This window comes from Dendrobates tinctorius, unplaced genomic scaffold, assembly GCF_039654945.1.
Source record: "Dendrobates tinctorius isolate UK_male_01 unplaced genomic scaffold, ASM3965494v1 ptg000094l, whole genome shotgun sequence".
Taxonomy (NCBI): domain Eukaryota; kingdom Metazoa; phylum Chordata; class Amphibia; order Anura; family Dendrobatidae; genus Dendrobates; species Dendrobates tinctorius.
This window is the reverse complement of record NW_027361762.1, coordinates 4,243,679-4,260,485: the sequence shown is the minus strand read 5'-3', so window position 1 is coordinate 4,260,485 and position 16,807 is coordinate 4,243,679. Positions and strand designations below refer to the sequence as shown.

Sequence of the window (16,807 nt, the reverse complement as noted above, 5' to 3'; positions counted from 1 at the left end):
TCATTTAGAGTCTCTTCTTCATCTGGTGCAGTAGGCTGATGAAAGCGTAGTACTGGTACTACTATTGCCTGATTTACTTGTGTCCACGTCCGAGGAAATTCTCCAAGTATAGTTTGAATCTTTTCTTCCACCTCTACTATGGGTTGTGGAGTGTCTTGGACTTCTTTCTTGTCCTTCAATTGATCAGGGCACATCTTTAGATGATCTCTTGAGACTGCTTTGAAGGTTTCTCCTCCATCTTTGCTGATGATACATACTTTGGTGTTATTAAAGTCTGAAGTAGAGTTGAGCGAAACGGGTCGGTCAAATTCATAAGTCGCAGACTTTCGCTAAAGTCGGGTTTCATGAAACGAAACCCGACCATAGCGTGAGGTCGGCCACAAGGTCGTCGACCAGAGCGCCAAAGTCGCGTTTCAAATGATGCTTCCAGCTCCCTTTTTCAGCAAATGATGGAGGATGCACACTGTGGGCAACGCGATGACATGGGCAGCGGTTACCACCATCTTTGAGAACGGCATGCAAGTGATTGGCTTGCTTTGTGTGGCGTCACAGGGGCTATAAAAGGACATGCACGCCGACCGCCATCTTACCTCTGCCGATGTTAGCATAGGGAGAGGTTGCTGCTGCTGATTCAGAATAAGGGAGAGCGTTAGGCAGGAAAGAACAAAAAAACTGCTTCTGCTGTTAGCGATTTCCACTGCACAACACAACAGTTTGTGTGCAGTGACAAGGGAGGCTATATTTTTTGTGCACCAGCTCTGTTGGCTATTAGGCTGCCTTATAAGGCTCCCTGATAGCTGCATTGCTGTTTGCACACTGCTGTGCAAACTGCTTTTTTAAAAGCAAAAATACTTTTCTTCCTCTTTTCTGCACAGTTACCAAACGTTCATTTTTCCACACTTTTGTATGCAGCAGTCCTACTTATTAGGCTGCCTGCTGCCATACTTGGACTGAGAGCATCATTGTCAGCCTCCTAAAAACTCTAAGGAGCTTCCAATTCTCCCCAATACTATATACACACCTTGTACTTTGTCATACACCAGCCAATTTCAGCCTTTTAAATTGAGGTGTAATCAATAGTGGGCCTGAGATAATAGTTCAGCCTCCTAAAATCTCTAGGCAGCTTCCAATTCTCCCCAATACCATATACACACCTTGCACTTTGTCATACATTAGCCAATTTCAGCCTGTTAAACTGAGGTGTAATCTATAGTGGTCCTGAGATAATAGTTCAGCCTCCTAAAATCTCTAGGGAGCTTCCAATTCTCCCCAATACTGTATACACCTTGTACCTTGTTTTACAGTACCATATAGCTGGTGGTATTTTGGGTACATTTTTCCAAAAATGAGGAAGTATGGTGGAAGAGGCCATGGAAGTGGGCGGGGGTTGCCAGCTGGTACTGATGGTGGTGGGGGTGGTGGTGCATCTGCTGGTAGTGGCAAAAGCACAATAGCACCTAAGGCAGGAGGTGTTGAGCCTGCGTCATCGTCTGGCTCCACAAGGCCTCGAAGGCTCCCTTTTCTGGGAGTAGGTAAACCACTTTTAAAGCCGGAGCTTCAGGAACAAGTTTTGGCTTACATTGCTGACACAGTCTCCAGCTCTATCGCCTCCTCTTCTGAAGTTTCAAAAAAAAAAAGCACTGAGTCATCAGTGGAGGCTCCTGGTCAGGAACAACACCTTTCCTTGTGCTCAAGCAGCGGGGGACGTCGCGAAACGTGCGTCGGAGGCCCCACTGCTGGACTCCCTCCTCCTCCCCTCCCTGGTGAGTTGTTCCTTGGTCCTTTTATTTGGTCTTTTGACTCCACCAGCATTGGTCCTATTTTTGACCCTCACTGTTAGCGGGCATTGGCATTGATATATCTGGTTACCGCTATCCAAGCGATTTACCCTATATTTGCTGGGGTGGTATCTTGATCTGGGACATGACCCAAGGTCCATGGTATATACCCACCGGGTTTTCCATCTGGGGGGTGTGAGGTCGGTACATGGGATATATTGTCCTAATTGTCCATGAGCACATCTTTTGCTATCCATTTTGTACTGTTGTTACCTACTAAATAAAAATTTGTACTTTTCTATATGGAATTTATTGCATGCTCTTGTGTTTCTCCTCCTTATAATTGTATGTTTTGAGCTTGCGCCGAGGGTGTTGGAGCTGGGTTGTCCCTTGTCTCCTCATCACCCCTTATTTATGGGACTTCTGTTGCCATTAATTGTCCTCGCAGTGTACTGAGCCAGAATCTGACCCTGATGAAACTCAGGTGCCCCTTCCCTCATAGTATACCACCTTACACGGTGACAAAGAGGAAGATGCAGATGAAAGTGCAGGTTCCTTGAGCAGGTGGGGGGGCATACTCATGGGCGACGGCACTGGCACCGGGCCCCTCATAGTACGCAAAAGTGTATCTGCCAGTGGCTGCCAGTGGGAGGGCCCACCCACCATCAGACACACCGCCGTACTATGAGGGGCCCAGTGCCAGTGCCGTCGCCAGCGAGTGGGGCCCCCCTGCTTGCTAAGGATCACAGCACTTGCAAAGTTGAAAAACTTACAGCTCCCTGCTCCACTGCCGTGACGTCTTCCTCGTTTCCTGACAGTGACATTCTGGTCAGAGAGCGCAATGACATCACATCTGTATGCCCTCTGCCTAAACAGTCCAAGTGCAGAGAGATGGAAGTTGGGGACGACGAGGAGTCCAGACTAGTACAGGGATTCCCTAGCGAGGAGACTTATTTAATTGTTTTAAAGGTTGGGAGCAATTTTTGGTGAGCACTATACTCTGGAGAATGATATATGGGGCCCACCATACACTGGAACATTCCAAAGGTGGACATCAGACACTGGAGCAGCATTTAGAGGGCCCATTATACACTGGAGCATTAGAAATGGGGCCCATTATATATGGAGCATTATTTGGGCCCATAAGACAGTGGAGATTCATCCATGGGGACCAACATATACTGTAGCATTATGTGGAGCTCATCATATACTGTATGGAACATTATATGGGACCAATGATTCTGTATGGAGAAATATATGGGCCTCATTACTCTGTATAGCGCACTATGCGGTGGCCATAATACTGTATGGAGTAATATACTGTCCGTTTTCTGAGCTATTGGAGAATTTAAAATGGATATCAGTCATGTGATGTAAGAAGTGAAGTATTTTTCTTTGTACTATACCGCTATTTTCCTGCCGTAACAGAAGATCATGAATTGTGGTATGTGTTAAAGGAGCCCTTTGACACTCTTTGGCCCTAGGCCCACGAAACTCTGGAGCCAGCTCTACCCCCCTCACATCTTTAGCCAAATAACCCCCAGTTTTCAATGCCTACCTATTATTATAAAGTAAATTAAGGTTGACATGCTTAAGTAATAAGAATTGATGTTTTTGGCATTAAAATGGGCACTGTAGGTGTGTTTCCTGTCGTCCACTCACTGCAGACTTTTGTTCCCCATTGACTTTTATTGGGTAACGTGTTTCAGTCGGCCTTCGACTTTTCATGATAATCGGCCGATTTCGTTTGACCCGACTTTTGCGAAAGTCGGGTTTCATGAAACCCGACTCGACCCAAAAAAAGGCAAAGTCGCTCATCTCTAGTCTGAAGGTATCACAGTGTATGGCTCTGCTTCCCACTGGTCATCTAGTTTGTGAACACGTCTCTGTCTTTTAAGTACTTGTTCTCCTGTTGTTAAGGGAACTGCAGGGGCACTTTGATTGTAATTTCTTTCCTGCCTCTGTCTTGCTTGGGACAAACCTTTCTCCACACATTCTTGTACTTTGCGGTATTGTTGTTGCCGCTCTGTATCCCAGTCTGCATCCGGTGATGTTGTCTCAGGTGTTTAGACTCCCATGTCCAAATCAATGGGTAACTTACCAGGTCTTGCTCTCATCAAGTAGGCCGGAGTGCAATTTGTAGAGTTTACCGGTATATGATTATACAGATCTACCAGATCTGGCAACTTCTCTGGCCACTGGTTTCGTTCTTCCAGAGGTAAGGTCTTCATTAAGTCAATTACCACCTGGTTCATCTTCTCACACATGCCATTTGTCTATGGATGGTACGGCGTTGTTCTGATTTTCTTGCAACCATACATGTTACTGAACTCCTGAAACACTTCTGCCTCAAAGACTGGACCTTGGTCGGTGAGCACTTGTTCAGGGTATCCGTGCGGTCGACAAAACTGTTGCTGAAATGCCTTGACTGCTGTCTTCGCTGTTTGGTCTTTAACAGGCACAACTACCAAGAACCTTGAGTAATGGTCCACGATGGTCAAAGCATAGGTGTAGCCATTCCTACGCAGAGTTAACTTCACATAATCCAAGGCTACCAGTTCAAGCGGCTGTTTTGTGATGATTGGCTGTAATGGGGTTCGCTGGCTGTTTCGGTCTTTTCTGCGCAGGTTGCATGGGCCACATTCTCGGCACCACTTCTCAATGGAGCTCCTCATGCCAACCCAGTAGAACCTTTCACGAAGTAGAATTTCCAACTTCTTCCAGCCAAAGTGTCCTGCTTCATTGTGGTACGCCTCTAAGACCATTGGCGCATCCCTCTTCGGCACTACCACCTGACAGACCAGTTCGTGTGTGCGAGTTGATGTTCCTCGGACACAGTTTACCCTTGTAGATGAACAGCTTGCCTCTTTCCTTCCATAACTGCTGTGCTTCCTGTGGATCATCTGGACCAGGGTGTGAATCAGCTTGTGCCAGCCACTCCTTTACTAGGCGAACAGCTGGGTCACTGCCTTGTGTCTCTGCCCACTCATGATGGGGTAATGGATTCAACGTTACCTCTCGTACGACAAAGCGCTTATTCCTCACTCCTTGAGAGCGCTGGGCTGCAATTGGATGGTGGAAGGCTGGTAATTCGATTTCTTCGAGTTCTTTTGGATCTTCTCCCCCGTCTGGTGAACTAGGCATCCTGGACAACGCATCCGCATTAGCGTTCTTATGTCCTGCTTGGTACTTGATGGTGAACTCGTAGTTGGACAGCTGGGCCATCCATTGCTGCTCAAGTGCCCCGAGCTTTGCCGTTTCAAGGTGGGTTAGCGGATTATTGTCCATGTAGATGGGGAACTTTGCGGAAGCCAAGTAGTGCTTGAAGCGCTCTGTTACCGCTCAGACTATGGCAAGGAACTCCAGCTTAAAGGAACTGTAGTTGTCGAGGTTCCTCTCAGTGGGACGAAGCTTCCTGCTGGTGTAGGCAATCACTCTCTCTCTGCCTTTCTCCACTTGTGACAGCACTGCTCCCAATCCCACGTTGCTGGCGTTCAGTGTAAAGTACAAATGGTTGGTCATAGTCAGGGTAGGCCAGGACCTCATCTCCTGAGAGGGCCAATTTCAACTTGGTGAAGGACTCTTCTATCCTTTTGTTCCACTCGGAACAACGGAAGATTTTTGTTCTTGGCCTTCTTGGATTGGCCCACTAGAAGATCTTGCAGTGGTGCTGCTATCTTGGTGAAGTTCTTGATAAATCTTCGGTAGTAGCCTACTAACCCAAGAAATTGCCTCACTTCATGGATAGTGCTGGGTCTTTGCCAGTCCCGGATAACGGTGACTTTGTCAGGATCGGGTGTCACACCTTCCGCGCTCACCACATGGCCTAGGTACTGCACCTTGGGTTTCAAAAGGTGACATTTGGATGGTTTTATTTTCAGGCCAAAGTTTGACAGGGCTTCGAATACTGTACCTCGGCTAGGTGCTTCAAATGGTCTTCGTAGGTTTTGGAGAAGACGATGATGTCATCCAGGTACAGCAGAACGGTTTCAAAGTTTTTATGTCCAAGGTAGCATTCCATTAACCGCTGAAATGTTCCTGGTGCATTGCTGAGCCCCATCGGCATGTAGTTAAACTCGCAGAGGCCCATTGGTGTTGTAAATGCCGTCTTCTCTTTGTCTGCCTCTGCCACAGGAACCTGCCAGTACACACTGGTGAGATCTAAGGTAGAGAAATAATTAGCAGTTCTCAGTGCAGCTAGTGATTCCTCAATTCTAGGCAATGGGTATGCGACTTTATGTGTAATGCTGTTAATCTGCCTGTAGTCTACACACATTCTCATAGTACCATCTTTCTTCTTAACGAGGACTAATGGAGCTGCCCAGGGGCTACAACTATCTCTGATTACCCCAGCCTCCTTCATCTCTCGTAACATACTCTTGGCACATTGGTAGTGTGCTGGGGGTACATGCGGGTGTCTCTCTTTAATGGGTGGATGATCTCCGGTGGGGATATGATGTTGAACCCCTTTTGCCTGCCCAAAATCTAGAGGATGTTTGCTGAAGACCCGTTCAAATTCTCGAGCCACCCGGTAAGCCCCATGCTTTTGGTGTGAAGGGGTGGAGTCAGTGCCTACGTGTAGCTGCTGACACCAATCCTCCTGTTGCCCTTCAGAGCCATTGTCTTCCACCTTGTCAGATGGAAGCAAGGGTTCTAGTGTCTCGATTGCATTGTTACTGACAGTGAACAATTTAGCAAGGGTGGCATACCGGGGTAACTGGACCTCTCTCTCCCCACAATTTAAGTTGCGAATTGGTACTCTCCCCTTGCGGACATCAACTACCCCTCTGGCTGTCAGGATAGTGGGCCTACTATCAGAGTACATGGGTTCTACCCTGGCTTGGTAATCTTGACCCCTTAGGCCTATTGCTGCCCGACACCAAATTAACATTTCACTTCTGGGAGGTACTGCAAAGGGGAAAGGATCACTTACTCTGACACTGCCGACTTCTCCACCAGACAGCTCTACCTGTTGTCTCTGCATCAGGGCTCTGATCTCCTTTTGCAGGACCCATTGCTGACTGGAGCTGGCGATCTCAGCTACCTGTTGTAACAAAGCAATAATTTCTCCAAGACAATTTTCAATTACATTAGTGCCTAAAGTGATCATAGGATGGCATTCTCGTTTGTCAATATCAACTATTATCAAACCTTGCGATTGCAATTCTGCTCGGCCAATCTTGATGGTCACCTCTTTATATCCCATCTGAGGCAAGGGCTGACCATTGCTGGCAAAAATGGTAAGGTCTTTTTCTGGGCTATGAGTAATGTCTGAATCTTCCCAGTATTGCTTAAAAAGAACATATGACATTGTTGTCACCTGGGAGCCGGTGTCCAGTAAAGCGCTCATCGGAAAACTGTCAATCACGACAGGCAAGACTAGTCGTCCTCCTACGTACTTGTCTCGCCAATTTGGTGGGCCTGGTCATCTTACTCCTGAGGGTTGGCCCTTTGCCCCAGGGGTTGCTTGTTTAAATGACAGTATCTTGCTAGGTGTCCCGCCTTGTTGCAGCGGCGACAGATGGGCTGTCCGTCCTCGTCGCACCGATCACTGTCTCTCCCTCTGGTCGGTAGGATCCTCTTCTGCTGTCGCCACGGGATGTCTTCTGGACTGGAGGCCAGCTGGATCTTCTTCTTTGGAATCACTTGCAGGGACTGCACAGTTTTTGTGAGTGTAGCCACACTTTTAGTTAGTTCCTTGACTTGGAGACGTAAGTCTGCAGCAGAATCCTTATCTTGGGACAGCTTGTCAGTCTCAATAGAGGTCTTTCGAAAAGATGCTGTGTCCTGCTGGTATGTAATTGCAGGATGCTTAGAGGGCTCTGTGCTGTTAGGGTTCGGTTCACGCAGCACTCTGATGGCTCTATCCTTAAAGTGTGCAAAGTCCAATTCAGGATTTTGTAGGGCCATTATGCGCAGCTGTGTCCTTTGGTTGTTAGACTGGAGTCCCTCCCTCTATGAACTGCTCTGTTAGTATTCTATCTTAATCTTGCACGCTCTCGGGGTCAACCTGCTTTACGGTCTGTAGTGCCTCCTGAAGATTAGGGGCATAGTCCCGTATACTGTCCTGCACTCTCTGTTTGCACCCAAAAAATCTAATTTTTATCTCTGTTGAAGTACGGGTTTCAAAAGTGTCTTTCAGTCTGGCTAAGATTTGTTTGACAGTTCTTTTATCAGTGTCCGGCCAGGACTTTACTTCCCTCTGAGCCGCACCAGTTAACTGGCCATTGAGGATACTGACTTTTTGGCTTTCAGACAGGGGGTACACTTTGAACAAACTACATAGTCTTTCTTTAAAATCTCTCAGTGTGTGCGACTCCCCTGAGTACTAAGGTAGCCTGACCGCTCCTGGTATATATGCCATTGATTGCGGCATTATGGGGGCTGCAGCTGCGACCGCCGCTGAATCTTCACCCGCGTTGAACATTTTCTTCCTGCCTTCGCGTCATGCTTTATTTCTGGCTCCGTCCACAATGGCACATCCCTCTCTACTCACACGCGCTGTATGACACAGTTATGGTGGTTATTTAAAAGCTCATTAAAGTCTTTAGCACTCAATTTAATAAAGTCTATGGCACACAGTACCCAGCTTTGCCAGGCTCCTTTACCCAGCTTTGCTAGGCTTGCTAAATCCTGTTCGTGACACCAGTTGGAGCGCCCCGTGGGGCCTGGGGGTACTCGGTACCGGGCCCGTCGACTTCCTTGGGGCACGGTGTCACAGCGGCGATGACCCAGTCCGTGGCCCAGAGGCGTCCAGTAATAAAATAGGGGAAAGTTGTGTGGTATTTAAGTGGTAAAAATGAAGATTAAAGTTATTAGATGGGGAAATACGTGACGCCACCTGTGGTATTCTAGTCAGAGGTGACCAGCACTGTGGTGTTGCTTCTCTGGGATGGATGTTGGGCGCAGCTAAGATGTTGTAGCCCTCCAAAGGTAGGGCTGTAGTCCCAGGGCAAAGATGTTAAATAAATAGTAAAAATGGCTGTAAACGTTGGGGTGCAGATAAATGAAAGAAAGACACAGAGAGGTGAAGTTTCTTTACCTTTTACTGGTAATTGGTTGTAGTCCGGAGTACCACATACAGGTGATGGAATGAGTCCGGCTCGCCTGGAGGCATTCAGGGGATCCACCTTGCCAGGTGGGGATTTAGGACCATTCTTTCTGCGCTTTGTGTGTGGGTCTCCGCTGTATATAACTATGCTGCGACCCTCTATTCGTGATGGTTTCACTAACCTGTATGGCTGTCAGCATGAGCCTATTCCACGGGTACCGTCCTTTTGACCGTCGGCCCTGGGCTCCTTATCCGCTGACGTGCCCTCAGGTGTTCAATGTGCACAGGAATTTACAATCCCCTGTACTTTCAGATTCGGCTATCAGGACTTACAGCTCCTGTCAGCCTAGGACTCTGATGTCCCTTTTCTCTTTATTAGCGCTTCACTCAGGGGTCTGCTATATGCAGTATTTTAGCTTCCCTAGAGTCTCTCAGTCTCTGCTCTTGTCCTTTCCCTCTTCACAGATCAGCTCTCTGTCTTCATCTCACAGGATCTTCCAGAAATATCTCTTTACCTCACCTCCTCACATTTAACTGTCATTTTTCCTCACAGCTCACAGCTGCTCTCGTTTCCATGACAACTCCCTCAGCTGATTTCTAGCTGACTCACCAACCCCCTCAGCTGGTCAGAATGTATAAGGCAGCTCCCTTTTCTGACCAGCAGCAGGAAATTGTGATTTAATCTATTACCTGGAATGGGGTCCCTTTCTGCCTCCAAGCATGACTTTACCCATTAGAGGGAGGTAATGTCACAACTGGACTCTGGGGTGTCACACATCCAATCCTGCAACTTGTAACACAGTTAGATATCTTTGTAGTGTGTAGATTGCAATGGCCAATACATGGATCAATGAAAATTCCTGATAAAGATGGCACCCATTCAAATAACTTATAAAACAAATATCCAAAATACCCCTAGGTTGAATGATCGAAACCATCCCAGATCTGGGAGATAGAACTCCAATTAGAAAACCAGCTCGACGCGTTTCCCCTCTTTTGAGGTTCATCAGGAGCAAGATGAAACAGAGTACTGCGGGGTGTCGCGTAGCTAGTTAGCATGCCGGAGTCTCATTCGTTATCGGAATTAACCAGACAAATCGCTCCACCAACTAAGAACAGCCATGCACCACCACCCACAGAATCGAGAAAGAGCTTTCAATCTGTCAATCCTTTCCGTGTCCGGGCCGAGTGAGGTTTCCCCCCGCAGTACTCAGTTTCACCTTGCTCCTGATGAACCCCATAGGGGTAACCTATAGGGGTAGCAGGGTGAGCCGTCGTTGAGTGGGGGGGCCAATTGTGCAGGTCCTAGGGCTCCAACCTCCGCTGATAGGTAGGGAGAGATTAGCCAGTGCAGGGGAAGGCACCTCCCAATAGTGTTCATTTCTGTTTGGGATGATGCAAGGACAATTTTAGTCTTTGGTTATTATGTGTTTGGTATTTTTGTAATAAAGTTTGAATTTTTAACAGAGTTACAAACTAAACTTTAGTTTCCTGGCAGCTTCTGCCATAGCAAATAAAATCATGGGGTGAATTAAAAGAGGCATTGATATTCATGGCAATCACGGTACACAAAAGGCTATAATACCATCTCATTCACCTCCATTACTCTGCGATCAAACACAAACTGTAAAAGAACAAGGTAGGGAAGCGAGAAACACATTAGTAAAGAAAAGCAGAATGGCAAAAGTCAGATTTATTCTGACACTGCAAACAAGTCGTTAAACAAAAACTGCTCAATTCCTACTCATATTCAAATTCAATGAAATTGTAGTATGTGAGGTTCCTTTGTCTAACTATCACCTTTATCAGTACTGTCCATTGTGTAAATGGTAAAAGAAACCGGATTGGAAGTGTTTATGCCCTCTCTGGAATTATGACAGTGATAGTAGATAAAATTGCAGGTTTGTTGTTGACACGTTTCAGAGTCTACTGACTCATTCATCTGGGCAACCATACAAAAAAATTTACAGGGAGAGCGGTTTTACCTTTCATTCATCAAACTTTTAACCTGGATGAGGCTCTATTGTGCTTTTGAATTACTTTACATTTTGTAAACAAAGTGCATTGGATCCTACAAGCTTAATTTATGGAAATCACTCTATTTTATGAACTATGCCTGATGAGTGTTAGATTTAGATTCCTGAAGCCCTGGCCTGCAAATTAACTTTTATCACATAACATTCATTTTATACTCAATTTACAATTTACACTAAACTTTTATCACCCTATTTTTCACTAATAATATATATATAATATACCGTACACAAAAGGAGTTTAAGTCGAATCCATAGGGCCCCGCAGCAACATCAGGAATGAGCTGTGTTGACGGTAGACTGAATTGAAGCCATGCAAATGTAAGAAGAAGGACCAGACTGTGGGTACCTGCTCTGCGCCAGGTCCGGAACTGTCGGGGCTGTCTCCTCTGTTGTCCAGGGGAAAGCTTAGGGAACCGGACCAATCCTTGTATCCGGGAGCAGGGAATGTGGCTAAGTTAAAAAAGCCACAGTGCACTCGGAAGCAGTCAGACTTGGCTGGAACAAACAGCATGCAGCAGGGAGAAGTGAGTGCTCCATCCCTCGAGTATCGTTGCCACGCAGGCCCGCTTCTGAGCATCTTCGATGCTACCCACAGAAACTATGAGCAGAGTAAGGCCGTGTGCCAATTGGTCCCCGCAAAGCTAAATGCCAAACTCCCTGGGCCCATTAGTACTATGCGCATGCTGCCTAGGAGAGATCGGATGTGTGACTGAACTTCTCCCTGAGATCCCGGTGTAATTTTGCTGAGCCATGTTGGGCTCAGACTGCACTGTGGCCCGTACCTTTCCCGCCACATCAACATTGGAACCAAGGACTCTGCGGAAGGTATCCGAAACCAACCACTGCCGCCAGGACATGCATCGTTGTTATCTTCAGGACTTCAATGGACCAACCCGGCACTGGTCACTCTTGGTGCCATCGCTTCCTTCGTGACCCCCACAGCCGGAAAACCTACTGACTGGATAAGTTAAACCTTTCAGCTCTATTACTGCTACTGCTTCCATTGTTCCTTTAACCAGTATACCTGTTATTTCCAAACTGCCTAACTTTTCCCCCATTTCAGTGTTTATCTCCCTGCATGGAGTATTCCCCTGTTAATTAAAAGTGTTAACCCTTGCTCTGTCTTGTGTCCGTCACTGCATTCCACAACCTGCTCACACAAGCATCACATCATTACTGTCATACATCAAACAATTTATAAGGACAGTAGTACATTACCTTTGGTGTCTCCAGTATATCCGACTGTTTCATACATGGGAAATCGAGGACGATCTGCTGAGTCTTCAGGATTGTTGATCAGAGCTTCCTTCACCACTTCAAATCCATTGAGTACCACCATTTTCGTCCAAAAGTACTGCAGACTAAATACATCTCCAAACTCTTTTCTCACCTGTTAAAAACATGTTTTATTGAACGGAACAACTATTTTCTTTTTCATAAAATAAATCCATGAATAATACGGAGATGTCAGCTAGGTTATTCATGTTTTTAATTATATCTAAAATCCATTAACCATTACAATCAGTATTACCTGTATTGTATAACAGATTCTCTGCTCACTGATTTTTTCTTTTGCTCTTTAATATATTACTGATCATATAAAAAGTCATACAATTCAAACCTAGAAATGATTAATAAATGCAAAACCTTTTACAACCTTTTGGAGTTTCCATAACAGAGAAAAGAAGAGTGGCACATAGCCATTTGTTTCCCCCATAAATATGAGCGCAATTGGTCTTTGAAAATAGTACAGTTGTGCTCAAAAGTTTACATACCCCAGCAGAATTTTTGCTTTCTTGGCCTTTTTTCAGAGAGAATGAATCTTAACACCAAAACTTTTTCACCACTCATGATTAGCGTTTGGGTCAAGCCATTTATTGTCAAACTACTGTGTTTTCTATTTTTAAATCATAATGACAACCCAAAAAATCCAAATGACCCTGATCAAAAGCCACCAGTTCCTGTAAATTCCTGGGCTGTCTAGCATGAACTGCGCGCTTGAGATTTCCCAGAGTGGCTCAATTATATTGAGGTCAGGAGACTGAGATGGCCACTCCAGAACCGTTACTTTGTTCTGCTGTAGCCAATGACAGGTCGACTTGGCCTTGTGTTTTGGATCATTGTCATGTTGGAGCGTCCAAGTACGTCCCATGCGCAGCTTCCGGGCTGATGATTGCAAATTTATCTCCAGTATTTGCTGATAACTTGCTGCAATCATCTTTCCTTCAACTCTGACCAAGTTTACTGTGACTTTGTAGTTCACACATCCCGAAAACATCAGCGATCCACCTCCGTGCTTTACAGTTGGAATGGTGTTCCTTTCATCATAGGCCATGATGACCGCTCTCCAAATGTAACGTTTATGGCTGTGACTAGAGTTGAGCGACTTTTGTTTTTTTATGGTCGAGTTTAGTTTCATGAAACCCGACTTTTCCAAAAGTCGGGTCGAGCAAGATCGGCCGATTATAGGGAAAAGTCGGGGTCGTCCCGAAACACGAAACCCAATGTAAGTCAATGGGGAATAAAAGTCGGCAGTGAGAGGAGGACAGGAAACACACCTACAGTGCTCATTTGAATGCCAAAAGCATCAATTCTTCTTACTTAAGCTGGTCAACCTTAATTAACTTCATAATACAAGTTACGCACTGAAAAATGGGGGTTATTTGGCTAAAGTTGTGGGGGGGGTAGGGCTGGCTCCAGGTTTTCATGTGCCCTGGGCGAAAGAGCGCCCCTTTAACACATACCACAACTCATCATGCTCCGATACGGCAGAGAAATAGCGGTATAGTACAATGAAAAATACTTCACTTTTTACATCTCATGACGAGGCCCATCTATTTCTCCATACAGAATCATTGGTCCCATATAATGTTTGAAACAGTATATGATGCGCTCCACATAATGCTACAGTATATGTTGGTCCCCATGGATGAAGCTTCACTGTCTTATGGGCCCAAATAATGCTCCAAACATAATGGGCCCCATTTCTAATGCTCTAGTGTATAATGGGCCCTGTAAATGCTGCTCCAGTGTCTGATGTCCACCTTTGGAATGTTCCAGTGTATGGTGGGCCCCATCTATCATTCTCCAGAGTATAGTGCTCCCCAAAAATTGCTGTCCCAACATTGAAAACAATCAAATAAGTCTCCTCGCTAGGGAATCCCTGTACTAGTCTGGACTCCTCGTCGTCCCCATCTTTCATCTCACTGCACAGTATTTCAACCTTGCAAGTGCTGTGATACTGAGCAAGCAGGGGGGGCCCACTCGTTGGCGACGGCACTGGCACAGGGCCCCTGATAGTACGGTGGTGTGTCTGATGGCGGGTGGGCCGAACCTGCACTTTCATCTGCAGCTTCCTCTTTGTCACCGTGTAAGATGGAACTGTATATGGGAAGGGTAACCTGAGTTTCATCAGGGTCAGATTCAGGCCGTGTAGCGTGCGAGGGGAATGTAGTGGTCTGGGTCAATGTACCAGCAGATTCATCGAGCAGTGGCTGGGCATCAGTGCACTTGTGTCGCCCCCAGGAGTACGGTCGCCACAGTGGCATTACCTTCCTCCTAGGGAGTGTGATGTCATGCTTGGGAGCAACGAAGGATCTCTCTAGCAGGTTAACTGATTGGGCGGCGTTATTCCCACGAGTCATGACCCTCCAAACAGCGTTCATGAAGGCAAAGTGTTTGTTTTACGTGGGCAGTATGGTTGCAAAGCTGAACCTTAAAGGGATGTCCAGAAGGGCACCACCAGGAGTGGAGCCTACGGCGTAATTTGACTCAACACGGGCAATCTCAACCATGCCAGCTACAGAACAGATGCACACATTGCAAGCTTAATTCCATTAATGAACGAGGCTCCGTCATGCCCCGCAGTCCGAGTCCGGCTTACTAGAGGGACACGTGAGGCTCTGGCACATGAGATTGGCCAATAACTGGTGTGTCATGCCCTTACATGTCCGTGGCTGCATGTGCGCTACACTGAAAAGGCCAGCGTTTGTCGCTTACAGGTGCAGATAACCCGCTGAACAACGTTAGTGATGGGAATCACTGATTACAATTATTACTTGCGAACGATGATTTCCCAGTAAGTGCAGGTCAACCGCAGTTCCGGAATTAGGCCTAACCGACATTCCTGAAAAAATGAAAAACTTACGTGTGCAAACCACAGGTGCTGTAGCTTGCTTAACAGCTTGCCAGCTGTTCTCACGCCCAGTATGGATTACACGTGATTGCACAAAGGTGAGAAAGGGTACCGTATCCCTGGATAACATGTATGGATAGCGTACACATTCAAAAGATATGTCTATACATCAGGAGGCAGGCTCAGACGGTGTTAGGCCCAGTATGGCTTGCAAGTGATTGCACAAAGGTGAGAAAGGGTACCGTATCCCCGGATAACATGTATGGATAGCGTACACATTCAAAAGATATGTCTATACATCAGGAGGCAGGTTCAGGCGGTGTTAGGCCCAGTATGGCTTGCAAGTGATTGCACAAAGGTGAGAAAGGGTACCGTATCCCCGGATAACATGTATGGATAGCGTACACATTCAAAAGATATGTCTATACATCAGGAGGCAGGCTCAGACGGTGTTAGGCCCAGTATGGCTTGCACGCGATTGCACAAAGGTGAGAAAGGGTACTGTATCCCCGGATAACATGTATGGATAGCGTACACATTCAAAAGATATGTCTATACATCAGGAGGCAGGCTCAGACGGTGTTAGGCCCAGTATGGCTTGCAAGTGATTGCACAAAGGTGAGAAAGGGTACCGTATCCCCGGATAACATGTATGGATAGCGTACACATTCAAAAGATATGTCTATACATCAGGAGGCAGGCTCAGACGGTGTTAGGCCCAGTATGGCTTGCAAGTGATTGCACAAAGGTGAGAAAGGGTACCGTATCCCCGGATAACATGTATGGATAGCGTACACATTCAAAAGATATGTCTATACATCAGGAGACAGGCTCAGATGGTGTTAGGCCCAGTATGGCTTGCACGTGATTGCACAAAGGTGAGAAAGGGTACTGTATCCCCGGATAACATGTATGGATAGCGTACACATTCAAAAGATATGTCTATACATCAGGAGGCAGGCTCAGACGGTGTTAGGCCCAGTATGGCTTGCAAGTGATTGCACAAAGGTGAGAAAGGGTACCGTATCCCCGGATATGTATGGATAGCGTACACATTCAAAAGATATGTCTATACATCAGGAGGCAGGCTCAGACGGTGTTAGGCCCAGTATGGCTTGCACGTGATTGCACAAAGGTGAGAAAGGGTACCGTATCCCCGGATAACATGTATGGATAGCGTACACATTCAAAAGATATGTCTATACATCAGGAGGCAGGCTCAGACGGTGTCAGGCACAGTATGGATTTGACGGCCCAGACTACACAGCGGAGGAGCAGGGAGAGGTAAAGATTGCAAATGCTGGGGCCCTGCCCAAGCAAGGGGGGCCCACTCGTGGGCGTCGGTACTGGCACTGGGCCCCTCATAGTACGGCGGTGTGTCTGACGGCGGGTGTGCACCACCACCGTCAGAGACACTTGATTGCACTATGAGGGACCCTGTGCCAGTGCCCGCGCCCAAAAGTCGGCCTACCTACCTGTCCAGGGCAACGGCACTCGCACGGTGTCGTGCGCTAGGTGGTGACCCCGGCCATGGGGGGGGAGGCTGCACAGTTAGGGAGTTTTAGAAAGTGGCATATGTTGATGTTGGACATTCAGCTGATGCAAAAGGCGAAGTAGGTCAAGTCCCAGGAAGAGGTGGACCAAAGCAAGCCATTTTTCTGTCACCCTATGTGTCATCAGGGGAAGGTGGGACAAAATCCTTGGAAACCCATGCAAGGTTCATTTTAATGAAGGTTAGATCATCCACATTTTGGGTTGACAGACAGGTCCTTTTTTCTGTCAGGATTGATCCAGCTGCACTGAAGAC

The 16,807-nt window shown here is 46.7% G+C and overlaps 1 protein-coding gene across 1 annotated transcript in view; it reads right to left on the bottom strand.

Moving 5' to 3' along the window:
- The window catches only part of LOC141098689 (cytochrome P450 2D15-like), a 279,275-nt gene that overhangs the window by 175,602 nt on the left and 86,866 nt on the right, over positions 1–16,807 (bottom strand). Inside the window, exon 2 of the mRNA XM_073586655.1 lies at positions 12,084–12,255. Within this exon, the coding sequence (XP_073442756.1) occupies positions 12,084–12,255 (172 nt within the window). The remainder of the gene's footprint in view (positions 1–12,083; positions 12,256–16,807) is intronic.